This window comes from Corylus avellana, chromosome ca1 (assembly GCF_901000735.1).
Source record: "Corylus avellana chromosome ca1, CavTom2PMs-1.0".
Lineage (NCBI taxonomy): Eukaryota > Viridiplantae > Streptophyta > Magnoliopsida > Fagales > Betulaceae > Corylus > Corylus avellana.
The window spans coordinates 44578376-44595674 of NC_081541.1; the positions used below are offsets into that span (position 1 = coordinate 44578376).

The following is a 17299-nucleotide window of genomic DNA, read 5'->3' on the forward strand; positions in this document are numbered from 1 at the left end:
TTTGTTTTGTTACATCATTCATTCAAAATTTTAAAATGACATAACAACATATATAACATTAAATTTGTAAAATATAATTTGGACCATAACATGAATCATTTCCATTTCATTTGAAATTGAGAGAATCATGATTATTGGATGGCCAATTTTTTTCATTTGAATTTGCTTAACTAAATGTTAAATCAATTATGATTGAGAAAAAAGAATATGAGTAATGCTACACACTGCACTTTTATTCTACTTTACTAATATGACATTGTTAATCAGTATTTGATTTCTAATCCAAGAGCTGATTGCAATATCATATGATTCATAATTTCATATCAACATTAAAAAAAAAAAAAAAAAAACAATTGTGTCAATATATAATATTTCTCAAAGAAAGAATAAAGGTAGGATTATAGGGTCTAAGCCAAAGTCAAAAGAAAAATCACGAGCATGGGCACAAAGGCACAATCACCCACATAAATAATCACAAAAAACCAACCCTAGTGTCCAAACAACTTGGATAAACATTGCACTCAACGCAACACTCTCGGCCCACTATCGGCCCACCTGAGAGCGACCTCCAAAACCACCTCCACCACGATCGAGATCCACCCATGGGGCCCACCACCCAAATGAAACCCAAATGAAATGAAATTCAAATCTGTGTTCGCCCAATCACGTTTAAGCATTAGATCGCCTTCTCCTAACCACAAATTCAGATACGCATTAACACGTGTCGCACAGTCGACCAATCACGACGCACGTGACATCACGTGCTCGGTGGCCCCACCACTACCATTTTTTCTGACTCTGTGACTCTTTGGAAAACTCCATTTTACTGTGAAAAAACATCTTAGCTTGCCGTTTGAAAGAACAACAAATTTACAGAAAGTACAAAGCAAGTTCTTTGCCTGTTGTTGGTTGCCTGTGTTCGGTTTCTGTAGGCTCTGCACGTGGCTTTGGTCTGGAAATTTGATGCTATCTCTGTAATTTTCTTTCTGGGGGACTTGGCAAATGTGCAAGACAATCAACGTGCGAGGCTATGAATTGGGTATTGGAATAGAGATTTTCTCCGGGATTTTCAGCAATGTTTGATTGGAACGACGAAGAGGTAACCCAATTCTTTTTTTTTTAAAAAAAAAAAAAAAGAAAAAAGAAAATTTCAAAGTCCCAGATTTTTTATTTGTTTATCTATGCACATGTGTTGGTTCTTCTTGTGTGAGTGTTGAAATGACTGTATGTATGAGAATTTGAGCTTAAGATGTGAACTTTCTCTCTGGGTTATGTTCAGATTGTTGTGTTCTTGTTGTGGAATGGTCTCTTTCTTTTTTCTTTTTCTTTTTTTTCTTTTTTTTAATTTTCCTAATATTTGTGAATTTGTGTGGTACTGCTGAAATAGATTTGGTTGTTGTTTGTTCAACGAATTAACACAAAGTTCTAAATGCGTTTATGTTCTATTAAAAAGTTCATTGTTTGCTAAAAGGAATTAGAAAATTTGCAGAATTATGCCCCTTTTAGCTACTGCCGAAAACTTTGAATAGTAAATAGTCAAGCAAAAATCCATTGGATTTTTTTTTTTTTTTTTTCATTTTTAGATTTTTCTTTATATTTAGTAAAATTTTAAACGAAAGAATCCACATAGATGTTCACCAAATTAATAGGGGGAGAAGCCGAGAATAGCGTCAGAAACTAAAACATTAGGTGGTGCTGCTTGTTGAAGAGATTGAATGTGGGGAATGTTACAATGGTGTGAACTTGTCCGTCTCTTGGAAATAGAATCGCGATTTCACTTGACTTTAAGACAGTAATGAGTTTCTCTTAGGTTTAAATGGTATTTCAATGTGAAAAATAGGAGTTGAAGTTAGTTTGTATGGTGCAGGGAAGAGTCCTTTGATGGAGTGAAAGCGTCATGAAAGAACAAGGATTGGCTGGACTGGAGAAATAGAATTTCTGAAAGTGATATTCCAATAAAAAAAGAAATTTATTAATTATCAGAAGAAATCTCATATGGAATATTGCACTAAGTGGAATCATAGGGAACATATTGAGCTTTGGTGTTTTTAGGGACAAAAAGACTTGACCAAGACGCACCCGATGGTGTAATAGAATATTCTTGCATCAGTACTGACATCACTGTCTCCACAACCACTGCCATTCCTTAAGGAAGTTCATTGTATCTTCAGATCAGACTCTGAGGTTGTGTTTTTTCCTTCTTTCTTTGTTTATTTGATGGATTCCAAGGATTCAACACATTGATCTAAGGGAAAAAGAGACAGGAAGAGAGGAGGGTCCTAAAAAGCAACTGGGAAGAGATAATGAACAGAAGAGGGGCGGGAAGAAAGGAGGGTGATATCTTCTTCTCCATTTACTTTTCCCTACAGTTTCCCAACTTGGTGTCTTTCCATTTTCCACAACAATGGCTTTAGCCATTTGTATGCTTTATTGCTTCCCACTATGTCTAACCTCCAAGCCTTTAACCCATCTTTTCTCGCATCAGTTTCATTGGGATTTGCAGCCACATCTGTCTCTTTTATCTCTTTACTATTGATTCACTTGTTGTGTTCTTAAGGCATTTGACATCTCTATGCCTAAGTTCAATACAGCAAATGCACATATAGGTCTCCATTGTATGCTCAAAAACTTCCCCCAAATTTCACACTAGAGCATATCTCTAGTTTTGATTGCATTAAAGATCTCTTCTATTTCCTATACATAAATTGCTTCCATGGCTGTCCATTGGTTATTCAAGATTCATGCCACTGTTTTCTTTCTTCCTGTTGTCTTTGGAAAATCTTACCTAATTTTGAATAAAGCTAGTGTCATCAGTTCTTCTAAGTAAAAAAGTTTATCACACCTTTATCCTGTTCGTCTGAATAACAAATTTCATCAAACCTTTATCCTGTTCATCCGAACGGCAAATTTTCCTTAAACCCCTCCATACAACCACTTTTACCCTAGACACCATCTATCTTCAATTTCTTATGTTGTTGAACAAAGTTCTCTAATACATGCTGATGAGGTTTATCATTAAAATGAATCCCAGATTAGCAATTTTCTGGTCTATCTAGCCACGGGGCACCATGGGGTCTTCCATAGGTTGGGGAGCATTGCGTCTAATGTGAAGCACACAGTAGGAGAGGAATGATAGGGTCTTCCAACTTCCAAGGCAAGGGCAAGTTGACAGGGTCATCATAATGAGTTTCATTGAGACCTTATTTGATTAGGACTTGGTTCATCTTTCTTTTGGAGTTTTGGTTCTTTTTCAGATTCATTGACATCCTCAATTTCAGGACAAGATTTGTTGTTATTCTTCTTCTATTTTCTTTCTTTTTACTTTCTTTAGTGGTTCCCTTTTGTATCTGTCCTATGTACTTATGCCCGTCTGGCGCTTATAAATTTATTTATGAAAAAAAAAATGGAAAGTTACCTTCCAACAACCCAAATTCACCAAATGCTAATTTTTTTTTTCCTGATACTTATACAGATAAGTTTGGCTTGAATCATGGTGAATATTAAGACTTTATTAATGTCCACAATGTTTTACAGAAATAATTCCATACGATATGTGAAATTGCTCTTCCGTTCCCTTAATATTAATTATTGTAAAAAGATCCAATTCTTCAGTTAATACTATTTTCTTTGGTTTTGCTAGGCTCTTCAGTTAATACTATCTTTATAAAATGTGTTTTCACCACCATAGTCAATGGCCCATGGGGATGATTTTTTAGTGCAGGGTCCTCTCTCACCTTGGTAGTAGCTTGGATCGTACTTTTTTAAGTATGCTTAAAAAGTGCTCCTTCAAACAGCATGCAATATCACACTTTTGAACCATGCCTTTCTGGAGGTTTTTGAATTTTGATCTTTGAAAACATAAACAACTTTTAACACCAGCCATGTTTTTTCAATGTCCAACTAAAAATTTGAGGTCCACATTTTGAGTTACGATTATTATTTAAGTTCCTGTTGGTACCCACTGAGAAAGATTAGAACTCCAGAGGGTTTTATGATACTTAATCTGAACCAATAGATAGGTTATAGAAAATCTTGCCCTAAAGATTTTTTTTATTATTAATATTTTATAAGTGAGAATGCCCTAAAGAAATTATTTTCTGAGAGACGCCAAAGGTGAAAGATGTGTTACTCTTATATCTGGCATATATCGTAAAATACATTTGTCACTGAAAAATGAGATCATTGCAAAAACTGGGGCACCATCATCATCATTCCCATTTCGTACTAAAAGTCGAACTGCCACTTCACATGTAATCTTAAAAGTGACACTGTTGGTGTCATGACTCTTTTTAGATATAGCCCCATTTGGCATGATCGAGTTGCAGCTTCACTCGTCATGTAATACGAAGTGGACCTATTAATTCTAGATATGACAACACAGCATAAGTATTTTAGATCCTGTCACCATCTTCTACTTTGTTGGTCGTGAAGTATTGTATACTTATGCTCTAGTATAGCCTTTTGCTGCACTTTTTGTTTTTGCTTGCACAAATACAGCACTGCTCGCATAAAGTTTTGTTTACTCTTCAATTATTTATTCTATAAACTGCTCAAATAATTTGTATCTGTTTAGATGACATTGTTATTCTTGTCATGGTGATGCTTAAACTACGTATAATTTCAGCTTTCAAATATAATATGGGGTGAGGGTGCTGAGAGTGGTGACCATATTGTGCCTTATCCTGAGGCAAGTGAAGATTATCGCAACAAGAAAGAATGGAACCAAGACGCTGCTAACATCAAGCCTACTGAGCAGAGGACAGCGGGGTCTAAAATTGGTTTACATGGAAGGAAGCTGGAGAGCAGCTCTGACCTTGACAACAATGAAGATATTACTACTTCAGGATTTGGCATGGATTCGTGGCCTGATTTGTCCTTATCTAGTGCTGCCAAAACTGATCAGGATTCCATGGGTACTGAAGTATCTAACAACTTAACTGAAAGTAGCAAATATAATTCATCAAGAGGTAGTAAAAATATCAATTATTGGAATAAATTCTATGCGTGTGTGTGTGTACCCAACCGACAGACGGGGCATAGTTTGTAATTTGATCTTATCATTTCTAATGTAATTTATTTTGAAAGCAGGGACAGCTCAACATGATAAAGATGCTGAAATTTTTCAAAATACCCATGAAGGTAAAGAACAAGGTGATTTGGTTGACTATGACTGGGTTAACATTGGAAGCTTTGATGATCTCGATCGAATTTTTAGGTAATTGAAGATATCTGTTTCTTTCTTATCAAGACATTGTCTTGAAAATGTCCTGATAAGAGGATTTTTATTTTCCTCTCTTTTTTCTTTTCCGAACTTGACAAATGACCATGCTGCAGAAAATTATGTTACTAACGTTATCTAACAAAACGTGAGAATTTTCCAAATGTCATGGCCCCCTCATTTGCCTCAAATCATCCAAGTTCTTTAGCCGTAGAAATGAAAACAATAGAAGTTGAAATATAGAAATTAATGTGACAGTTTTTCTTGCTTGGATTCTTTTTTTCTTCCAAAAAGTGGAACTATTGTTAAAAGTTCATTCAACTGATTCAATATCGATTTTTTTTTTTTTTTCAATTTTATAATTGGTGTTTTCTGTTTCTTGGAGTTTGTAACATAATGGCTTAAGCTAAAAGTGCAACTGATCAATAAAAACATTTGACGGAAGAGCATGGAGAGCTTGGTTAACTGTGAAAAGATTCATAATGTTCCTTTACTTATTTTTCCTTTATTATTTTCCTCTTTCACTTGTATTCTATCCATCTGACTCAATATCCTCACAAGTGATGATTTTGCAGCAATGAAGACCCAATTTTTGGCAATGTGAGTCTTGGTGGTGCTGATGAGCTATGGTCTTCTTCTAAAGATGTAGCTAACTGCCCAGTAAAAATCTTCCCCACATCTGCGGATTCACCAAGTCTGGTGTCAGGAGAACTAAGGAATGCATCTGAGCAATTGGAAAATAAAACAGAATATTTGCAACACGATGACCTGTCATTTACTATTGACCACGGGGAAATCAATGATCTGGCACTTCATGATATGCAGAATGCACATGCAATCTCAGGTCATATGGAATATGCTGGAGGTAAAAGTAAGCCTATTGATAAGGAGCAGGTAATACAAGTTATTTTGCAGTGCAAAATGCTTTTCACTTAAACAAGTGAACCATAGAAATCACATTACTTTTGTTTGTCTCTTGCAGACAGATATCAACATGGTGGGGAAAATCTCTGCAACAACCTCTCGCCCAGCTGTTGAAAATGTTGTGAACACCAATGAGTTTATAAATAAGGTAAAGTTTCTTTTGAACTTCCAATTCAGCCTCATAATAGTATAGTACTTAACACCTAATCGAGCCTGCAATCCGCATTCAAGATTACTACTCAATTAATGTTCTCATAGGGTGGGCCTGCAAAATAATGTCAACTGACAATAGGCTTCCTAGTGAATATATTATATCATTTATGCTGCTTTACTAAATGTATTATCCAAGTGTTTTCTGAAACTAAGTGGAGATCCAGCATGGTGATTATAGTCGTCGAATTAGGTCCAAAGTTTCCTTTAGTTTGAATAAAAATCTGCATCTTCATGTAGCTTCAGCCAAATATGTGCTATATGATGATATTGCACGTTTGAGAAAGAACTGTTACCTGACTTAGTAGAATTTGGGTATTTGTGCAGTTTGAAAACATTCTGATATAAAACAACCTAGAGTAGGCTGCCAAGTGCATGATGTTCATGATGTAGAGTGCCTGAAGTAGAGTCTTCATTTGGTTTCTTGTTAAGACTGGAAAAGTGCTATTAATTAGTACAGTAGGAACAGTAGTGCAATTTAGCTTGTAATATCCCCATGCTGGATTTTTTTTTTTTGTGGCTCAAACTAATTATTTCCATCTTAGGAAGGTGTATTCCTAATGTATAAGAATCGTGTTTTAATGCATGTCTTTATTTTTTTTTCTTTCTGCATGCCTGACATCATACGTTCTGATGACTGCAAGTTTTGTTTACATTTATGTTACTCAGATTAATTTCCAATTCTGTAATCCTTTTTTACCCGAAATGTCTGTCTACTGTTCTCATTTCTTATTCATATAACAGGCTTCTAAGCAAACAAAATTGTCGAAAGGTCGGAAAAAGCCAGAGGCGAAGAGTGAGCAGAAGACATTGCCACATTTGTATGGTACCTGGTCTCCATCAGGAAACTCGTCTAGACAATTTGAGAACCAAGTGGCTTCCTCCATGCTACAGTCTCCTCCCTCTTCAATGCTCAATCAACAGAGGCAGATTCCAGGACCCAGGTCTTTGCAATACCAGCATGTTGCCAATCCATTTGTGGCTCCAGCAGCATACGGGAATGTCACAAATACATATCCTACCATGCCTGTGCTTGCCCACATTCAGTCTGCTGAGCGTAAGCATCAACCTTTGCTTTCTGCTTATGAAGGTTCTCCAGGTGGTGCAAATCCTGTTAGCAAGTCAGTGAAAACTCCTGTGCAACGTCTGACCATGACACCTCAAGAAAAAATTGAAAAACTAAGGAGGCGGCAACAAATGCAGGCAATGTTTGCCATTCAGAAACAACAGAAACAATTCAGTAATCAAGTCCCATCTAGCAGTCATGCCATCACTCAAATAGGTCCCACAGATAGCCAAAATCAGCACTTTGAGGAGGCTGATCTTGAAGTTGAAGATATAAACGCTCTTCCTCCTCTGGATCCTAACTCACCTATCGAACAAGATGATTCCAATACAGTCCCTGTGGCAATTGATGATTATTCAGTGGAGGACACAATACTTTACAGGCTTCAAGATATTATTTCAAAGGTATGCTTGACTTGCAAGGGGATTGGTTTCCTCACAGAGTAAGTTGGACTAGTTACAAACTTATGATAACAATGTTTTGCTACAGTTGGACATGAAATTAAGACTTTGTATACGGGATAGCTTGTTCCGGTTGGCTCAAAGTGCAATGCAAAGGCATTATGCTAGTGATACAAGCAGTACCAACAAAAGTAGCAGGGATGAACATGAAGTCCTTGCAAAAGAAGAAATCAATAGTTGTAACAGGTTAGTACACCTAATACAGTTATCATGGTCTATATCTTCAAATTGGACACCTCTTTTTCCTTTTCTATACATAGAAACAGTTCAATTTAACTATCATGTACTTATGTTGTTGATGATGTTTTTTTTACAAAAAAAAAAAAAAAAACAAAACAAAACAAAAAAACAAAAACTAAATTGGCTTACGAAATAAATATTATGAACCAAAGAATTCGATTTAGTGAACGTTACTGCTGCATTACTAACTAGGGTCAAAAGGAAAGGTAGACATCTGATGGAAAGGTGGTTGGTAATTTGACTTTGCTAAGAATGAGAAAAACTGTATATTCGCTAAGAGAAACTGTATATTCTTATTTCTCCCACTTTTGTTTTTCATTTGAATCTTTATTTCCCTTTATAGATAATTAGAATGATGATTACATAATGAAATTATTTAAGTCCTGATAAGATATCCTGATAACTCACCTACAGACAATGAGAAGTCTTGCCAATTTGCAGTTAATGAGAACTATTGGTATCTTGCATGCTCCTACCCCCATTGTTTATTAAAAACAATCATATTCTCATACTCATTCTATGTACCTCACCAATCCACATTTTAGGTGACATTTTTTATGGCCGGGTAGAAGAATTAGTCTTTTGATTACCTTATTAGAATGGAGAGAAAGTGATTGATATTGGAAGAAAATAAATGTACCAGTTTTAACTAAAACTATGGGCAAGATTTGTTAGATAATACAAAATTATTATTCAAGAAAGAGAAATTGAAACAGAGCCATAGGCTTTATGTGCGTGTGTGAGTTTGGAGAGAGAGGGAGAGATGACTTATATGACCCATCAGTTATGTGCCCAAAAGTCAAGAAGCCTTGAGGCAGGAGACAAGCTTAGTCAGTATAAAAGTACAAGTTTGAATGATATTTACAAGAACACTTTAAGACGTTTTTTTTAACTCGTTTTTTGTAGAAGTTGAATGTGACATATTCTGTACCTGGTTCCCCCACCAGTTTTCTGAAATAAACGCTTTAATGAATTCATTAATTGATTCCATCGTCTGCATCCTATGGTTCTTGCTCAAACACCTATTCTAAACTTTTGGTGAATCACATCTCTTTATTTACACTTGAGAGTTAAAATCTCCATTAAGTTTATGTTATTTGAGCATTGAAGAAGGTATTTGATAGAGAAGGTCCCACACTGGCTACTCGTGGACCCTAATACTTGTTCATGTACTAGTTGAATCTCTCCACCTTTTAGCTTAAATTCTTGGGTTGGATGCTCTAGAACAAAATTAGAGCCCAGTTTGTTTGTTACTGGACTCCATGTGCTTGGCTCATTTGCATCCATGTTTCTATATCTGTTGGATTACCACGTGGGATAAAGTGCTAGAGAAGGTACCATACTGGTGAGGTTATACCTTTGTACAAGTTCATTTACTAACTGGGCCTCTCCACCTTCCAGCTTAAGCTTTTTGGGCTGAATGCTTAAGAGTATCAACATTGCAGATTAGTTATGGTGTAGTTACAACCTTTTTGTGTTAGATGCCAAACTTATAATTATTTTGATATTTTCCTTACCTGAACCATATGGTATTGCAGGTATTCAGGGATGCCTGAGATAGAAACAGAGACCAATCCCATAGACCGAACTGTGGCTCATTTGCTCTTTCATAGGCCTTTGGAGTCGCCAGGAAAACATCCCGATACCCCTGAATCACCTATTTCCGCAAAGCTTCCGTGCGAACGCAAAGCAGCAGGCTTAGCGAACTTGCCAATGGGGTACTTGCTAGAGAGTTCAAAGAGTAAACATAACTTTCCTCACCAGGGATCTAAGAATTCTTGCCCATTGGCTGAGTCCCAACATGCCGATCAGTTTAAAAGCAGTCCTTGCATAGACACTTCAGAGAACGCTTCAAACAATGAGCCTGCAGATGGTGGAGCTATGGAGGTTGAAGCCTCTAAATGAATGGAGATATTTTTCAGAATTCTATTAGGGTAATTCCTTCCTTCATCTCTTCCACACCTATTGATATGCTTTCCATGCATAAATATATGGATTTACTGGTAACCCCTCGGTTTTCTTTTATTGTCAGCCTTTGGGATCTTTATCAAGTTTGGATTGTGGAACCTCAAACATCATTATAATGGAAGACCCTAGAAAAATTGTGCCCGTGCATGTTTCAAGTAGTATGTTCAATATAACTATGTATCTCTGTTTGAAGGTTGACTGGTCTGTATCCTTATGGTGATGAATGTTGAGTGTGTGATTTAATATGTAATATGTCTGATGCGTGAAAGAGCGGTACTACTTAATATCTTTAAGTCTTGGCAGATACATACATGCCAATTATGTGACTTTGGCCACTAACTAATATTCTGAAAACTTCATTAAGAAATTGTTGTGCTGTATGCTTATCATAAACATAGTCTCTTATGATAAGATCTTGATTTTGTTAGGATTCTGAATATATGACTGGTTTTGGAGATTCTTTTTTTTGTAGTTTCACCCTGCTATTACTTAAAGTTCAATTAATATTTTAGGCTTATCCTTGGTCCAGGAAAGTATTCAAACAAAATTTGAATAACACCATTGCATTTCTTCCAAGTTGAAGACCATAACATGCTTTGTTCATATTGAGTTGCTTCTATATCTTCTGTGGCTCACACATTTTGCTTGTATATTCTTTTTTTCTTTATTGTGGTTGTGAATCGCTGTGACATAACTAGGGCAAATGCATGCTGGTTAGTTCTGCAAAATTATATGGAATGTCTTTTGATAGCATGCCACTTACAGTTGTCAGAAAGCATTATCTTTTGTTGATGGCTAGAAAAGAACTGCTTCATTTGGAAGCCAATAAGGCTTCGGTTCTTGTGCCAATTGATACCAATAAACTTTTAATACTGAAAGAAGCGTTCATAACATATGATATAAGTGATCAAGCTCATTCAAATTTCAGCTGTAAAAGGTTCAAAAATTCTTAACACATGTGAGGTAAAACCTCATAGCAAGTCATCAATTGAATTGATATAGGTTTGTAGAAAAAAAAAAAAGTTAAGGACTAGTTTTCAGAGTCACGTAATTCTAGTTGTATAACCGTCTCTGGATTAATAAAGTCTTGTAAAAAAAATGATTAGTTAATTTTTTTGTCACATTATCTCAATTCTATAGTAATTTCAGATTAATAAAGGCTTGTAAAAATAAAATTAATTAATTAATTTTTACTGTTATAGTATCTCAGTCGTATAATACTAGTAATAGTCTTTTGATCAATTGAGAGCTTGCAAAAAAAACAAAATCAAAAAATCAATACTTAATTTTCACTGCAATTTTAGCTCAGTGAGATTATTAATTAGATTGGGTTTATATATTTTCCTACATGCTGCATAGCATTTGCATGTGGGAATTAGCTTGTTTGATTTGGTATAATTATTTAAAATAGAGCAATATTACAAACTCAACTCTTATACAACCCATGTACAACTAGGGTGATGTGTTGTGTTTATAAATCATTGGATCAACCTGTATTCAAAATGGTCCATTAATCCAATGGTTTATGGATATTCCTCATCAACCCAGTTGTACTGGAATTGTATAAGAGTTGAGTTTTTAGATTTACTCTTCCAACTGAAATGGAAAAGAGCCATTTTATAATCAAGATTTTATTTTACAAATCTGATGGTATACATGATGTCATGTAATAAATATGTTGTCATGTCATTTAAAAACACTTTCATTTTCACTTGAGAAGATCCTATTCCAGTTTGGTATGCTAAAATACGATACTTTGTCATTTTAAATTTTTAAATGATGTAGCATCATGTGCACAATTAGATGCTATTGAATTTAAACTATAAAATAGAGTGAAATGGAGATGATCCATATTCCCAATCCTTAAACTTAATATAAACGCAATAAATAAAGAGAGGAGAGAAGACAAACCTAGTTGTTATGATACTAAAGAGAGGAGTAATATTTTTTCACTCATTTTACATCAGCTGAAGTGAATGATTGACATGAGAAGCCACTAAAACACGTCATGACAGCCCGTGTGAAGAGTAATACTCTTTAGAAGAAAAGGGAAGTCGATTTGACTTTAACCATCACTTTTCAGCCGACTTTGAGTTGCACTCATCCTTTGCCTGATGGTAAGCACTTTGTCGTGAGTATCCTGAATCAGTTCAGGCCGCAACATCTGTCTCTCACCGACATTGTCCTAGTACAAGGGCGACTGACACTTTCATCCATAAAGTGCTTTATATGGCGGCATTCCAATAGTTGTCTGGTAGTTGTTGTTATAGGCGAACTCAATCAAAGGTAGGTATTGAATCCAACTACTACCCTTGAAGTCCATCACACAAGCCGCTCCGACTGACCTCCAACATTTGGTTAGTCCGCTTCGACTGACCATCCGTCTGTGGGTGAAAAGCGGTCATAAACTTCAGTTCCGTCCCCATCTCCTTTTGTAGACTCTATCAAAATCTCGAAGTGAATTAGGAGTCTCTATTCGAAACGATTGCTGATGGTACTCCATGTAGCCGAACTATATTCTAGACATATAGTCTTGCCACCTTGTCCATCGGGTCCTTAACCTTCATAGGAATGAAGTGAGCACTCTTAGTGAGACGGTCGACAACTACCCAAATGGAATCTTCTCCAGTGGGCACCTTGGATAACCTTAAAATAAAATCCATGGCAATCTCGTCCCACTTCCACTTGGGTACCATCAGTGGCTTGAGCATCCCTGCCAATTGCTGATGTTATGCCTTTACTTGTTGGGAGGTTGGACATTGCTCCACATATTTCGCAATGTCCCGCTTCATATTATTCCACCAATATAACCCCTTCACTTCCTTGTACATTTTAGTACTTCCTGGATGTACAATGTACAGGGAATGATGAGTCTTGCTCATAATCTCCTTCCTCAATCCTCCGCCCTCCGGCACACACTTGTTTGAAATTGGTGAGCAACCCATCGTCCTTAAGGCAAAACTCCTGTGCCTTCCTTTCTCCTAGCAATTGCTTGATCTTGGTACACTCAAGGTCCTCCAATTGAGCGGCTTTAATCCTTGCAAGCAACTCTTATTGAACCACTAGGTTTGACAAGTATGCAGGCACACCTTCCTCAACTACCTCCAGTCTCATCCTAGAGAATTCCAAAACTAGCTGGGGTTGGGAAATTCCAAGGGCGGCAAGCTCCATCGTTGATTTCCTACTCAACGTGTCCACTACTATGTTAGCCTTACCAGGATGATAGTTGATCTCACAATCATAATCCTTTATTAGCTCCAGCCACCCCCTATGCCTCATGTTGAGCTCCTTCTGAGTAAAGAGGTACTTCAGGCTCTTGTGATCCGTGTAGATCTCGCACTTCTCGCCATACAAGTAGTGCCTCCAGATTTTCAAGGCAAACACAACTGCTGCCAGCTCCAGGTCATGTGTAGGGCAATTTTTCTCATAAGCCTTTAGTTGGCATGAAGCAGAGGCAATAACATTGTCGTTCTGCATTAGTATGCACCCTAATCCCTTCTTAGAGGCGTCACTATACACCACAAAATTACTAGATCCTATAGGTAAAGCCAACACATGAGCAGTTATCAAGTGCTTCTTCAACTCTTGAAAACTCTTCTCGCACTCGTCCATCCAAACATAGCGAGTGTTCTTCTTAGTCAATGCGGTGAGTGGCCTTGACAGCTTCGAGAATCCCTCAATGAAGCGTCTGTAGTAACCAGCGAGTCATAAAAAAACTCAGAATCTCAAATACGTTGATTGGCCTTGTCCATTCTACAACCGCCTTAACCTTCTCCTGGTCAATTGCTACCCCTTCCCCGGAAATCACGTGTCTTAAGAAAGACACGTTATCCAGACAAAACTCGCACTTCTCAAGTTTAGCATATAGCTGCTTCTTTCGAAGCCTCTCTAATGGCTTCCGTAGATGCTCCTCATGCTCCTCTGGCATCTTTGAGTGGATCAAGAAGTCGTCAATAAAGACCACAGTAAACTAGTCCAAGTAGTCATGAAAGACTCTGTTCATCATGTCCATAAAGATAGCTGGCGCGTTAGTCAGTCTGAAAGACATGACCAAAAACTCGTAATGTCTGTAACGAGTCCTAAAGGTTGTCTTTGGAATGTCTTCTTCCTTCACCCTCACTTGGTAATAACCTAAGCGCAAATCAATTATAGAGAACACACACGCTCCTTGTAGCTGATCTAGCAGGTCGTCAATCCTTGGCAACAGGTTGAATATATGTTCTAGTGAACGTAGTATCAGCTCTTTATCCTCTTGCTTTGGACTACCCATCATGGTATAAGTCTTACCCGAGCCTATTTGGCCATAAGCAAATATACAAACCTGCCAAAACAACATTCAACATTAGATTAATTCAATTCAGTATAAAAGGCAAAACAAACTTTTGTAACATGTAATATGCAACCAAACAAAGCTAAAATTTTAGCCTAAAGTTACTTTATATCCATCAAGTGCGTTATGCGTCAGATCTGATATTTCTTCAAAAACATCTTTCTGAAGAGCTTTATCATCAAAAACTCTATCAAAAATAAAAGAATGTTTATGCCCTGTTGATATTAGGTACATTAAATAATACAATTAGATTTTTGTACTAAACAAGCTTGTAATGTTAAACAAAATAAATACATTAAATTTGAAATTTCATTGGGATCGCGTAACACTTTGTACCAAGTCAATGCCCCGGTGAAATGACGTTGTTAGGATGCTTTTACAGACATAGCATACATCAGTAATGTGATAATCATAACATGTATTGAGCGTGTCATACAGCAACATGTATTGAGCGTGTCATACAACAAATGAGTTTATCCATGTGCAAACAACGAGCCTCGTTTCATTTCCAAAAGTCGAATACATTTTTATATTTTTGTCCTAAATAATATGGATTGATAGCTTTACTCTTGCTTTGATTTTGGTGGTGATGAGTTTTACTATTTCACCTTTGAGATCTCGACGAAATCTTATCTTAGTCTACATTAAAGAAATATTAAAAGTCATCACCAACAAAATGAAAGAAAGAATAAAACATTCAATCTATATTATTATAAGTAATTGTGTAATGCAATAGTCATTATGTTTTATGAAATCATTTATATGTCATCATCGATATCTTAACAATTGTTTTTTACCGAGGTGATATCAAGAAAATTAGAGCTCACTATAAAGAACTACACGATTGAGATAATGCAACAAAGTATGATTTTTCAGCTATATCTAATGCAACAATATGATTTTCTTTTCTTTTTTCAAGTCAACTTGTAGGCGTGTGCCTTATTAATTTTTTTTTTTTAATTTAATCTATTAAATTAATATTTGTCTTTGTCGCATGTGATTTTTATATGCACACTTTTTTAAAATGTATGCCGATTTTTTTTTTTTTTTTTTTTTGAATAAAAGACCAACATATCTCATAGATCAAACCAAATGTTTCTCAAACAATACAAGTTCATGGATACAGCTGGGATAACCATCCATCCACAACTGATCTGAATCTAAAGAAAAAGCATGCTTAGCTAGACAATGAGCAGCATTATTTGCACTACGATTTACATGACAAATGCTCCATGAGTGAATCAAATCTAAACAGATTTTGGCTTCATTAACAAATTGGCCATATCTACCCAAGCAAATTCCTCCCTGCTTTAAGGCTTGCACAATTTCAAGGGAATCCCCCTCAAAAAAGACAAATTGAAAGCCCAATGAGACAACTACCTCAATCATTTTCCATGCTGAAATGGCTTCTGCAATACCAGGATCCACTATGAAAGGTTTAGTAGCACAAAAAGAAGCAATCACCTGACCACCAGAATCTCGGGCTACAAACCCCATGCCCATCTTCTGCTCTCGCTTACAAATAGCAGCATCCCAATTGATCTTGATTACATCTAATGGTGGAGGAGTCCAGCTTATGCAACTAATGACTTGTGGAGAACGAATAGAGCCACTTAGACGAACCTGTTCTGCAGAATGGAAGGCCTGCAATTGATCTCTTGCAAGAATGAAAATTCTGGAGGGTGAAATCAGATCCCCACCAAAGACAAAGGAGTTTCTCCTTAACCAAATTTGCCGTGCCACTGCAGCAAATAACTGAATCTCTTCAACCTCTAACCTAAGCAAGAGGGTTTCAAGAATATGTATAAAAGACACAGGAACAAAAGAACACTTGTGGAATTTTTTAGAGCATTCAATCCAAACATCCATTGCAGAAGGACAACTCCAGATAGCATGCTCCAAAGTTTCAACTTCCAGAGAACAAATGGGGCACAAGGAATCAGATACAATTCCTTTCTTGAACAGATTCAACTTAGTAGGTAAAATGTCATTACAAGCCTTCCACAAAAACATCTTAACAACACGAGTACCTTGAATATTCCAAATTTGATTCCATAATCTATCTAAGTTAGCAGATGAAGAACACATACCCTTCTCAGAAAACGATTTCTCCTTGGCAAGATGATAAGCGCTCCTAACTGAGAAATAGCCATTAGCAGTACCTAGCCAAACTAATTTGTCAGATTGGCTACGGGGGCAAATAGGCATACCACATATCAAACCAGCTTCTGCTACCGAAAACACCTCTTGAATAAGAGGTATATTCCACCAGTTAGTATTCATGTCAATAAGCGAGTCAACAGTAGCATTTTGAGCAAGAATGTTAATAGGAGACTGGACTAAAAAAGATGAAGGAGAGGGAATCCAACGATCATTCCAGATTTGAATAGAGTGCCCATCACCCACCCTCCAAAACATGCCTAGCTTAAGCAATTTCTTAGCATTCCATATACTTCTCCAAGCATAAGAAGGCTTGTATCCCAGGTTAGAGTTCAGAAAATCATCTTTGGGAAAATATTTTTCCTTCATAATAGTAGCAGCCAACCCAGTAGGATTATGTAAAAATCTCCAACCTTGTTTAGCCAATAAAGCTAGATTAAAGCACTCAAGGTCTCTATAACCAAGTCCACCTTTCTGTTTAGATCTTCCCATTCTATCCCAACTCATCCAAGCCATCTTAGAACCATTATCTTTATGCCCCCACCAGAAACTAGACATCATAGAATTAATGCTAGAACACAAAGCCTTTGGGAGTTGAAAAACACTCATAGTGTAAGTAGGGATAGCTTGGACAACAGCTTTCAACAATACCTCCTTACCAGCCTGAGACAAGAACTTCTCCTTCCACCCACTAATCTTAGCCCATACCTTACCTTGCAAGC

The 17299-nt window shown here is 36.6% G+C and overlaps 1 protein-coding gene across 1 annotated transcript; it reads left to right on the forward strand.

The window, feature by feature from the left end:
• Positions 1–817: 817 nt before the first annotated feature.
• Positions 818–10544, forward strand: LOC132163958 (protein LNK2). Its single transcript, XM_059574349.1, has 9 exons — positions 818–1099; positions 4625–4967; positions 5089–5215; positions 5794–6112; positions 6201–6290; positions 7097–7822; positions 7908–8065; positions 9658–10053; positions 10152–10544. Exons 1-8 carry the CDS (start codon positions 1076–1078, stop codon positions 10022–10024), a joined length of 2154 nt encoding a protein of 717 aa, XP_059430332.1. The 5' UTR covers positions 818–1075; the 3' UTR covers positions 10025–10053; positions 10152–10544.
• The last annotated feature ends 6755 nt before the right edge of the window (positions 10545–17299 follow it).